A 12888-nucleotide genomic window follows, 5' to 3' on the forward strand; every position below is an offset into this window, starting at 1 on the left:
TAGTTTAATCAGTTTATTCTTAGTTAATGTTCTAGTGCTCTCTATTGATTTTAGGAGACACCTCAATGACCATAGCATCTCTTACAAAGGAAAACATTGAACTAGGGTTGGCTTACAGTTTCAGAGGTTTAGTCCATTAGTGTCATGAGACAAAGCATGGTAACTCACAGGCAATCATGGTGCTAGAGAGGCAGCTGAGAGTTCTACATCTTGATCCATAGGCAGCAGGAACAGAACAAGACACTGGGCCTGGCTTGAGCCTTTGAAACTGCCAAGCCCAACCCTAGTGATGCACTTCCTCCAACAGACCACAGATCCTAATCTCTCTCAAGTAGCACCATTCCCAAATAACCAAGAACTCACATAATTTGAGTGAATGGAAGCCGTTCCTATTCATCCCACCACATTTAATTAATAATTAACTCGCCCACAAAGGAGAAGAAAATAGAGTCTTTTCCATATATGACTTGATTTTATGTGGGGGGAAGATAGTATTGGAAGTTTGCCCTTCAGGATAAAGTTTACATCCTTTATGATGAAAAGGTTTTGGAGCTGTGATGTGCAATGATGGGCATGTAATGAACAGTGAGCTACACCACACTATAAACCTGAGGATCTTTAGAATAGAGTGCTTTCTGTTGTGGACTTTCCATGCTAATAATTCAATCACATAGAACAAAACTTTCAAAACTGAGAGAAAACAGTGATCAACCAAGAAAATCTGAGACATATAATTGTGTATTCATTGTTTTTCTTTATATTTTTGTGTGTGTGTGTGTGTGTGTGTGTGTGTGTGTGTGTGTGTGTGTGTGTGTGTGTGTGTGTGGTTGTGAAGAGGTAACTGATTTATGGTAAAATGCAAGACAGGATGAGTAGAAACTTAGAGGAATGTGTGTGAAGGTCTCGCCAGAAGCATAAAGAGCATTTGGTACATATGTAGGGACAGAGCCACAATTACTTTGTGGCTGCCTGGGCAATGAAGTTGGGGTGGATTAGCTTGCTTCTATCTAGCCGCCATCAGAATACATGTATCTTGTTCTCTGGGTCCCTCGGGTTTGAAGAAAGAGATCAAAGTAGCCAGTAGTGGCCCATTCCTGTAACCTCTGCCCTCAGGAGGCTGAGGCAAGAGTTCATGAGTCCTAGGCAAAACTGGTCTACACCATGATGCCCAGTCTTTTAAAACCTAAAAGAAAAAAAAATCAGGGTAAAATATAAAATTATGATAAAATACTTTAGAGACTTTTGTTGTTTGTGTCAGGCCTTCTGAATTCCTCATGGCATTTTCTTTACTTTTAAAATATCTGTAATTGTAGATACACTATTTTCCATTGAAGCATTAAGTCATGCGCCTGTGATACTGGGTCAGTTTTTCCATTAGCACACCAGTGAATCTAAAAGTCTTAATGTCCTTAGTGTGTGTTCTTTCTGAATGATCGTTTGAGCTTCCATTTTCTGTTTCTATTTAAAATTACAGATCATCAAGTTATTGGATGGAAAGCGATCTCAAACTGTGGGAATCTTGATATCTAGTTTACATCTAGAAATGAAAGATATTCAACAGGGTAAGTCTTTCCCATCACTTCCCTCCAGCTTGTAAATTCCCTATAGCTTCTCCAGGCATGTTAACAGTCTAAGATCACAGCTTCATCATGACATTTTCATACATGTACCATGTGGTTCTTCCACCTTATCTCTCCCCTGTTGCCTATGTCATCCCTCCTCCATCCCCTGCCAATCTACTTCCTATTCTGTAACAGTGTTCCTTTGAACGTTTTTGAACATGCCCAAGAGTTAGAATGCTACAGTGAATCCCTGGTAACTAATACCCAGTTAGAATCCATTGTTACTTTTGTAACAGTGCAGTCCCTCCTCCCAGTAGATTGTTATGAAAAAGATCTCTCACAGACATTTTATAATTCATCATGTAAAAACATTAGTATTACCAGGGAAGGTGAAGGGGCTTTTCTAAAGCACAACTGCAGCACCATCTTCTTGAAAATGATTAACAAAAATCTCTCAGTATCATCACAGATACAGGCACTATGTACTTGGTTGGCTGTGTAGTAGTTGGCTCACCCTTTCTGCTGAACCGGTTTTCAGTAAGGACACCTTACATTGTCATTGATGTGTCAAGAGACACATCAATGTTTCTTGTCTTATACTTTCCCCACATTGAGTATTTTGCCTGTGCCATGACCATGTTTTATCTATCTTCTGTGTTCTCTATGAAGTATTAATTTAATGTAGATTTATACTGGGCAGTAAGGAATTCTCCGTAAATCTTGAACATGCTGCATGTTACATATACAGGACTTCTTCAAAGTTACTATTGAATGATTCCTGAGGTTAGTAGGCACTGAGGACATCTTGTCTAGGTTTATTCCTTCAATACAAATATACAAGATATTGATGTATGATTTTAGTCATTTCTTATTCATTAAATGGAATATAACCAGAGAAAAACTCTTTTTTTTTAATTAGGTATTTTTTTCATTTACATTTCCAATGCTATACCAAAAGTCCCCATACCCTCCCCCCAACTTCCCTACCCACCCACTCCCACTTTTTGGCCCTGGCGTTCCCCTGTACTGAGGCATATAAAGTTTGCAAGACCAATGGGCCTCTCTTTGCAATGATGGCCAACTAGGCCATCTTTCGATACATATGCAGCTAGAGACACGAGCTCCAGGGGGTACTGGTTAGTTCATATTGTTATTCCACCTATAGGGTTGCAGATCCCTTTAGCTCCTTGGGTACTTTCTCTAGCTCCTCCATTGGGAGCCCTGTGATCCACCCAATAGCTGACTATGAGCATCCACTTCTGTGTTTGCTAGGCCCTGGCATAGCCTCACAAGAGACAGCTATATCAGGTGCCTTTCAGCAAAATCTTGCTAGTGTATGCAATGGTGTCAGCGTTTGGAGGCTGATTATGGGATGGATCCCCGGGGATGGCAGTCTCTAGATGGTCCATCCTTTCATCTCAGCTCCAAACTTTGTCTCTGTAACTCCTTCCATGGGTATTTTGTTCCCAATTCTAAGAAGGGGCAAAGTGTCCACACTTTGGTTTTCATTCTTCTTGAGTTTCATGTGTTTTGCAAATTGTATCTTGTATCTTAGGTATTCTAAGTTTCTGGGCTAATATCCACTTATCAGTGAGTACATATCATTTGAGTTCTTTTGTGATTGGGTTACCTCACTCAGGATGATGCCCTCCAGATCCATCCATTTGCCTAGGAATTTCATAAATTCATTCTTTTTAATAGCTGAGTAGTACTCCATTGTGTAAATGTACCACATTTTCTGTATCCATTCCTCTGTTGAGGGGCATCTGGGTTCTTTCCAGCTTCTGGCTATTATAAATAAGGCTGCTATGAACATAGTGGAGCATGTGTCCTTCTTACCAGTTGGAACATCTTCTGGATATATGCCCAGGAGAGGCATTGTGGGATCCTCCGGTAGTACTATGTTCAGTTTTCTGAGGAACCGCCAGACTGATTTCCAGAGTGGTTGTACAAGCTTGCAATCCCACCAACAATGGAGGAGTGTTCCTCTTTCTCCACATCCTTGCCAGTATCTGCTGTCACCTGAATTTTTGATCTTAGCTATTCTGACTGGTGTGAGGTGGAATCTCAGGGTTGTTTTGATTTGCATTTCCCTGATGATTAAGGATGTTGAACATATTTTCAGGTGCTTCTCTGCCATTCAGTATTCCTCAGGTGAGAATTCTTTGTTCAGCTCTGAGCCCCATTTTTTAATGGGGTTATTTGATTTTCTGGAGTCCACCTTCTTGACTTCTTTATATATATTGGATATTAGTCCCCTATCTGATTTAGGATAGGTAAAGATCCTTTCCCACAGAGAAAAACTTTTAATAGCCACTTTACCATTTAAACACTTAACAGATTTTACCATTGTTTCTTACAGCCCCTCCTTTCTTCAAATGACAGCATGTCACTTTGTTATCTTTGCCACATTTTAAAATAAAAGCATTTCAAAAGTTAATACATAGATTGACTAGGAGAAAGTGAAATTGAGAAGAAGGGAGAAAAATCCCACCTTGATTTCTGTATTTAAAAACCTGTCTTTCATATTTGCTCCTTGGAAAAGCATATGAATAAAAATAGTATTCAGAAACTTAAGTCATTTAATTAAAATGTTTTATTATCTTTTTAAAAAATATTTATTTATTCATTTATGTATATGAAGACACTGTGTCTATCTTCAAACACAACAGAAGAGGGCTTTGGATCCCATGACCGATGGTTGTGAGCCACCATGTCGTGGCTGGGAATTGAACTCAGGACCTCTGGAAGAGCAGCCAGTGTTCTTAACTGCTGGGCCATCTCTCCAGCCCATTTTATTATCTTTAAGAATCACATTTTAAAAATATAATGTAGCAACATTTCAAAGCCAATTTGAAAGGAGAAGCAGTGTGAGAAAAGATCGTTAGTGTCTTCGGAGCAGCAGAGGAGTAAAATGACTTTGGGGAACGGGGACTGAAGTTGTAAAGAAAGGGCTGCTTCAGAGTGTCGGAGTCATGCAATCCGTTCACCTAAAGTGAAACCCACTCGCATGCTACAATACCACCCAGAAGATGTTTTAAGGAAAGCATAGTAAAGGCTTACATTCAACTGATGGCTGAATAAAGGGAGTTTGATTTAATGTAAGACCCAAGTCTTATTTTGGTACACTTTTATTAAGGAAAATATGTACAGGTAAAAACATATTCTTTGAGAAATTATAATTAAAATGGGCTAGAGAAATGTCTCAGTGGTAAAGAACACTTGTTGCTTCTGTAGATGACCTGGCCTCAGTCCCCAGAACCCACAGCATGACTAACAACTACTGTAATTCTAGCCCCATAGGATTCAGTGCCCTCTTGGATCACAGAGTATTTAAATCGGTTGATTGTATTGTTTTGGGGTTCTCCCTTCACTCCCACACCCCACCCACACAGGGTCTCTCAGTGTAGCCCTGACTGTCCTGGAACTTTCTCTGTAGACCAGGCTGGTCTCAAACTCAGAGAGCTGACTGTCTTTGTCTTCCAGAGTGCTTGGACAAAAGTCATATGCCACCACTGCCTCGTAATAGGCTAATTTAGAACAAAAATTGTCTTAATAATAGAACCAATCATGTAAGTGGAATATTAAATTTGAAAAATATAGTAGTTGATCACAGTTTGAAACAGAGGGTATTTGAAAGTCTTACTGTGGAAAGGAGAAATTTTCATTGGTTGTAGAAGCCTCTAAAATGAACCTTGTGATCAGGATTTGATAGTCTTTTGATGAGAAACAAATACATAGGGAATAATCGTTGGAATGAGACGATTTACTGACTCTGGTACAAGAGTTTTGTTGTTCATTTGTACTTCTAATTCACTTGGTAGATCCTAGGAAGATTTGATCTTATCTAACAGTGTGGATATAACTTTTCCAGCTTTTAACATCACGCAAAACTTTGCTCAGTTCCTTTTGCGTATCTGTCACTGAGTATGTCAGATTGCCATGTGGATAAGGGGCATTGGAATCATGTGATACAGCAATAACCAACTGAGGGCCATGTCCTTTTCCATGGCCTTGCAGTCCTATCGGACTAAATGTTCATTATGATGTGAACAAGATTTCATTTTGCCTAGATATTTTCAGCTCGCTACTCCAGTCAAGAACATGTGTATGTGACGCAAATAAGATCTTTCCTTTCATCATTGGCAACCCTAATCATACCATAACAGACTTCTGTGTCTATGTGTAGGATTATAGACTTTCCTCTGCTACAAACACCTGTGTCATATTCGACGCATTTGGCTCCTATGTTCTAAAAAACTAATCTCAATGACATCTCTTTACCTAATAATGTACACCAGATGAGTGTAGCAAAATAACCAGAGGTTGTGTTATTAGATTATTTTTTTAGAGTCATTGACAGATACTGGTTTTTGAATGAGGTTTCACTCTGAATCCAAGTCTTATAGTGAATGGAATATACTTGACTCTGCGCTGTTGTCTTGTTGAAAAAGAATACCTCATGCTGATGCCAGCCTGAACCTTTAATCTAATGTGAGGGGACTGAGGCAAGATCTGAGTTGTTAACCTGACTGTTAGGCACATCCTCACTGCTGACACGACCGGTTAAGAGCATAACCTCCACTTCCTGGACTTAGGGTCATATTTGTTAGGGTGCAAAGACAAAGGGTGTTAAATTGGTCTCTTCAGAAAGTCTCAATAAGTAATGTATATGACCTAAAATCCAGTATATAAAAGTTCACATTTGCCGGGCATGGTGGCACACACCTTTAATCCCAGCACTTGGAAGGCAGAGGCAGGCGAATTTCTGAATTCGAGGCCAGCCTGGTCTACAGAGTGAGTTCCAGGACAGCCAGAACTATACAGAGAAACCCTGTCTCCAAAAAACCAAAAAAAAAAAAAAAAGTTCACATTTATTTCATAGAAGCAGGTTCTCAACTACAATACTGGAAACATCCAGGCAGCCTACACTATCTTGTTTCCCTCACAATGAATAGTCGGTCCATTGGGGCTGAAATGCCATGAGATTTATGTTCCTGAGTTAGTTAACTGCAGGATCACATGACTCTTAACAACCTTTATCTATCTGGCAATCTGTTATACTCAACAGGACATACGCAAAAGGAACCGAGTAAAGTTTGTTACAAGTAAAACAGTTACCATGCCTGCTCACTGTTCCCTCTTTATCCTTGCCTCCACTTGATGTTATGTAGGCTGTTTCCCTTGTAAGATGTGATCGCTACTTCACTAGTTCAACTAGGCTTCAGTGTCTTGCTGAGATTACAACTATCTGTGTGTCTGTCCATCCTTCCATCCATCTGTCCATCCGTCCGTCCATCCACCTACATACCTACCTGTCTGTAATGCTGAGGGTCAAACCCACAATCTTGCACAGTCCCATCATTTGCTCCACTGCTGAGCTATACCTCCACTTGATACCATTAAAGTATCAAGTATGCAAGTAGGGGATCTAATGCTTACTCGTTCAGCGTTTAGTAGAGCAAACATGTTTGCTTTGTTTTAAAGACAAACCCTTCTCTGTGGACCGCTGTCTATGAATAGATGGTCATAATGTGAAATTCTGGCACTCTAAATAGCAAGACAGCACATAACAAAGACAGTTCCTGTATAATTATATCAGGTTTCAAGGAAGTTGTCTGACAGTTAAGCACTGCTTACAACTAGATGAACTAATGTTCCCCAGATCATATTTAAAAGTCTTATTTTTGTGTCTGTTGAATTTAATTTCAATTCTGAAAACAAAAAAGATTAAACATTGTTATACTCAACAAAATAGATTCTGCTCCAGTGCTTTCTGCCTCTGGCCTATACTTGGTGCCAGCCCCGACAGGTACCACAACTGCATTAGGACCATGCTGTAAGCACTCTCAGGAGCTCACAGGATGTGTGATCAGCAAAAGAGTTGGCTGTGAAGTCACAGCCATGGTTTTCTGTAGGACTTGAGGAAAGGCCTAGAAGGTGTAGTGATGATGACATCAGGGAAAGGAGCCTTTCCAAGGAAAGAAACGTAATGAGATAACAAGTGAAAAGGGGGTCAGAACTGGAAGGTAGGGGCAGCAATCAAATGGAACTTGCTTCAGAATCTAAGACTCAAACCACAAGCAGCATGCAACCACGAGGGAGCTCCTAATATCATCACAAGAGATCTACACATTATTAGGTCAAAAACAGAAGAAATCTGAGACTCATAGTGCCGCCGTGATCTGAACTTGAGTACTACAGTATCTTGGCACTCTGATGTCCTGCATATTCCTGCCAAAGTCTTTAATTCCTCTTTACACTACTGGCCTCTACTCTTTCTGCACTTCTTCTAACTAGCCACCACGGTCTCCCTTGATTCCTTAAGGAATCAATTTTTACCCTTGAGTGTCCTGAACATTTAGTGTAGAAGAATTTTAGTCCAGCAACTTGGCTGCTCTGGCAAGGAACCACATCCAAAGATAATGATCCAGCTAGAATGCAGATACTCCATATGTCTTTAATCCGTCTGGCTAGAACACTGAAATTAGTACACATCTTTCATCCTAAACAATGATATCTTATTGAGGAACAGACAAAGTGATGAATCAGAGAAAGATTTGATAGAATGAATTGGAGATAGGCTATACCCAATTCTCATGAGAACAATCAGGAAAGAGAGGATACTTAAAGTGCAGTGAGGGAGAGAGAATTCAATGGATTTCAATTCTGTTCAGTTGAGAGCAGTATATTTTAGAGGCAGTCTTTCCAAGCACAACAATTCAGTCAAAAACTGAGAAGCCAATTTGAATCAGTCAGCTTGGAGAGGAGTTTGAGCCAGCAGAACTGAGTTGAACCAGCCATCCAAAGCTGAGAAAGAGCCAGAAAGGGTAAATTTGTTCAGCAGAAAGTCTGGAAGGCTGAAACATTCTAGGCCTAGGGTAGCAGACAGAGACTGGAAGCTGAAACCTTCATAGTCTGGGATTACAGAAGATTGGGCTGTACAGAGGCTAAGGATAGTCAGTTAGAAATGCTCTGAGCTCAGCCCAAACCATATATTTATAAAGCTTAGGTATGTCTCTCATCTTATTACTTCCTTTGAGATAATACAAGCTACATTTACTTTTACATTTAGCATGTACAGTGCATACCTCTTTCAAAAATGTGTTCCTGCCTCCCAATCTGTATAGTCAACCCCCATCTTTACTGTGGATTTGTGTTTAACCATCACCTCAAACAGACCTTCTCTGATTTGCCCTCCCTGATATTTAACCATGTGTTATTTTAGTTTTACAGAGCCAAATATTTTGTTTGTTTTGAGAATAGATTTTTCCTTAATTTACATGCACTCAGAATATAAGCTCCAAGAAGGAGAGTGCCCACAGATGTGAACCCTAGAAGCTCCTGTTTGTGTCTGATATGCACATGGAGATCATCAAGGGCTTGTCTGATGAATAAATGAAGATAGAGCTGGAAATGGTATGATAGTTATCTGTGACTGCCATCCTGATCAGATTAAGAAACACCTGGGATATGAGGCACCCTTCTGGACAAGTCCATGATAAAATCTGCAGAGACACAGACCATGCAGAGATAGCATGCAGCTCACGAGGGCTCTGGTTTATCAATTAGTTTGTTGAAGGGTATTATTGGGAGGTGGTGAGAAGTAGGCAAGCTCTAGTTGAAGATGGTAGGTGACTGAGGTCATGTCCTTGAGGGCTTTCTCCTGTTCTCTCCCCACATTCCCCTTCTTTCTGCATCCTGTCCATCAGGATCTGAAGTCCAGCTCTGTCATGTACCTTCTCTGGTGACCTTCTGCCCAAGTCTGTGAGGCCAACATTTTGGATGCACCATCTGAAACCCTGATCTAAATCCTTCCTCCTTTGTCTCTGTTGGGTATTTGGTCATAATTGCAAGGATAGTAACACATATCTGTGAGTAGATCAGTAGTGATTGACTTAGATGATAAACGATGAAGGTCAGCACCAAGGCTGACATACATTAATGTGAAAGGAAGACACAGACATGGGGTATTTAGAGAGAATAGTTACAGTTAGTGACAAGGACTATAGGAGTAATGGAAACAAAATCTGGACTGCACCTTAAGCAATGAAAACCAACCAAACAAAAACAACTGGGGGGGGGGGGGGAGCAGGGGGCGACCAGAGGTCTAGCTGCAAAAAACAGCATCGAGGAGAATATAAGTTCTGTTTTAGGGGATTTGAGTGTCCCTTAACTGGAGCTGTGTAAGCTAGTGTCTGCAGAACTCTGAAAACTCTACTATGGTGGTCTGTGAGTAAGGCTAGGCTACAGACATGCCACCCTTCAAAAGGTAACTCTGGGGTTTAGTCTACTCAAAACTGCATGCTTCCTGAAGTGTAGAACACAGAATCACTACAGGAGTAATTATGGAGGAAATGACTTTTTATATGTTCTTTCAAGATAGAGTTTCTCTGTGTAACTCTGGCTGTCCTGGAAGTTGCTCTGTGGATCCGGCTGGTCTCAAACTCAGAGAACTGCCTGCCTCTGCCTCCTGAGTGCTGGGATCAAAGGTGTACCACCACCTCCCAGCTTGGATGAAACGGTTTAAAAAGACGATCAGACGTTTCACAAAGCCTGTGTTTGACCCACGACATACCGAATAAGTAATTTAGTTTCTCCTGGCTTTCCATCATGAGATGGAATGACTTATATTTAGAAGCACTTGGCATGTGTGGACACAGTGACTGGCTACATGATTGCAAATTAGTGTTTTCATTCCATGTTAGTAATTTTCTCTTATTCTCATCCCAGGGGAGATGGAAAATTGCTGTTGACTATTTTTGATACAAACTTCCATATGCCTTGCAACACACTAGGTGCCAGAAACCTCCTGGCATTCATTTGGAATTTCCCGCACACCCAGAACTTATATTTATAATATTTAATCTGACATCAAAATAAAACATTTTTTTTCATTTGAGTTCCTAATGGTCTGGTCAGAAAGTTCAGCTGCATTGCGTCCTATGGTCTATGTCAGAGGCTCAGTGTGAGAAAGAAAGGCCAGCTCAGGAAGGCTCAGAGGCTGGAACCTGGACCCTGGAGTCCTCAACCACGGGAGGTGTCAAAAATGAATTTGATAAGGCACTGGGAATGCATTGTAAATTTTTGAAGACTTTCCTAAGAAAAATCTCACTGTAGTCTAAGAAGCCCTGTTCAAAAGTTTTTAGTCTCCACAGTATCCTTACAGCGAATTCTCACCAGTCTGCTCTTCTAGTGACACTTGTTGAGGTATGTTCTCGTATAGAGACATGCTACACAAGTGCACACAAGAACTAACATCCACACTCTGAAACACAGAAGATCTAAAATTAAAAGGAGATGCTAAGAGTTTAAATGTCTTGCTAATTTGGATGGCTCTGAATTTCCTTTTGGATATAATTATAGTGAAAAGGTGGAAACTTTGAAAGTTTGGGGGACATAGCCCCTTGGCAAATACCCTCAGATTATCTCATCTAGTCTGCGAGACAAAGTCTCTACCTTTCTCTTATCATTTACCTTCTGTGTAGGGTTTCTCAAATCCAACTTGTTTATGTTGTGACATTTAATTTAGTTTAATTAGAAATACACCTTAAAGTTCAAAGAACTTCATTTAAGTTGTTCTCCCCATTACAAGCCACTGTGTATTGAAAGTAAAGAATATGAAATGGACAAAGACTATGAAACAGACACAGTCTGAGGGAGCTAACCATCAAAAGTGCCTTGTGACCATGATCTGCTGGCATACCAACCCGATGACGAGGCCACTGTCAATCAGTTTCTTTAGGACTGATAGAGGCCAATTTAGAAAATTAGAAAAAAAAAAAAAATGAAAGGCCTTTCCAATAGTTCCCTTTCTTTTCTGTAGCATGTTGTCTTTCCTCCCACTGAGTCTACGACCCCTCAGGAGTGGGGCTCCCTCTCCTCTCTCTAAGCCATTCTACATTCCTTCAATAGCAGGATGGAGTCAGAGAGAGGAGGCTGCTCCTTCCTTACACCGCCCTTCAGGCAATCCACCAAGAGCGGCCAATCTGCTTGGAATGTAATTTGGCTCAAAAAAGCAGAACGAATGGAGGAACAGAAGCAGCGTAACCCAAACTGTTCCTCATTCCACTGCCCTCCCTCCGGAGAACAGAGGGGATGGAGACCAGGTGGCTTTGTGAATTCTGCAGTCTGCCTTTCTTTGAGGTTTGAACCATGGACAATTGTAATTGTAGCTACATGATGGTATCTTGGGGCATAGTACATGCCTGGACTTAGAGGAGAGTTGGGGGTTTTGTCCTATAAGATTGGATGATTTTTGAGGTTTTAGGATATATGAGCTAAAGGTCCCTTTTGTGGCCATTTCCACCCTTTTCCAGACAGCCCATATTTACTGTGTCTTTCACACCTGCCTCTCATCCTATCAGAGACTAAATTAAGGTCTTCATCAACTAACATGATATTTTGACAAGCAATCCAAAGTGCAGTAAAGACTGGAAATTACATTCCTTTGATATTTTTTATTCTTTATGTATTAAAGGAACTTTGTGGTTCTTCATTTTTCAATGTGTTTTTCCGTCCATTTTATTGAGTTTTGGCACAAAGGATAAAATTTCCAGTGATTTGTATAGATTTTTGTTTAAAATAAGGCATTCTCAAAACTTCACTTCCTTCTTCCCAGAAATTCTGTGTTACATAACTCTGTTGGCATACTAGTTCTTTAGCATTGCTTCAGCTATGAAAATATTGAAGTTAGGTCATTGTATTAGATAAACTGAAATTGCATGTTAGTGTTAACACTGGAGACAATAAAATATTAGTGAATATGGGTATTGGTAATATATACATGGATTTTCATAATATAGGTCACACGAGATTCCCCTCATAGACTGCTTATTTATGTAAAAGGCCCATGGTGCCATAAAAAAGTAAGGTTTCTCTGTAGATTTTTGTCTGCTGACTGATGGTTCATTATCTCAAGGAGGTTTAGTTTGTTTTTAGATTTCATGATTTCATGTTAAAATACTTTTCTAATGGTAAAGGCTGTACCTGTAAAGAGTAGAAATGTACTTTTGATCCAGTAAATCCTTCCTCCATTGGAGGAAAGTTGAATGACAGTACAACTGACCTCGAGAAGTCATGCAGAGTGATTTCATACCTCACCTTTACCATTCCTAAAACCCAAGCAGCGGGCCTCACCTTCTGTATGTGGAGCTTAATGTGAAACTCTTTGAGCAACGCTGACAGAGAGGAAGCTTACAGTAATCACTAACTGCTAATCCTCAGGAAAGTCCGCCCACTGTCCCTCCTTACTCTCTGATGCAGTGGCCCGAGTTTTCTTTAAGCTGCTTTATAGAGGGTGCCCTGGAGCATCTCACTTGGATAT

At 40.3% G+C, this 12888-nt stretch overlaps 1 protein-coding gene across 6 annotated transcripts in view; it reads left to right on the forward strand.

Annotated features, from left to right (window-relative positions):
• Positions 1-12888, forward strand: part of Fmn1 (formin 1) — a 389105-nt gene that overhangs the window by 234145 nt on the left and 142072 nt on the right. For all 6 annotated transcript variants that reach the window (XM_011239295.2, XM_011239294.2, NM_010230.2 and 3 more), the window contains one exon: positions 1475-1562. In XM_011239295.2, coding sequence (XP_011237597.1) covers positions 1475-1562 — 88 coding nt within the window. The remainder of the gene's footprint in view (positions 1-1474; positions 1563-12888) is intronic.

The sequence above is a fragment of the Mus musculus genome, chromosome 2, assembly GCF_000001635.26.
Source record: "Mus musculus strain C57BL/6J chromosome 2, GRCm38.p6 C57BL/6J".
In the NCBI taxonomy this organism is placed as follows: Eukaryota; Metazoa; Chordata; class Mammalia; order Rodentia; family Muridae; genus Mus; species Mus musculus.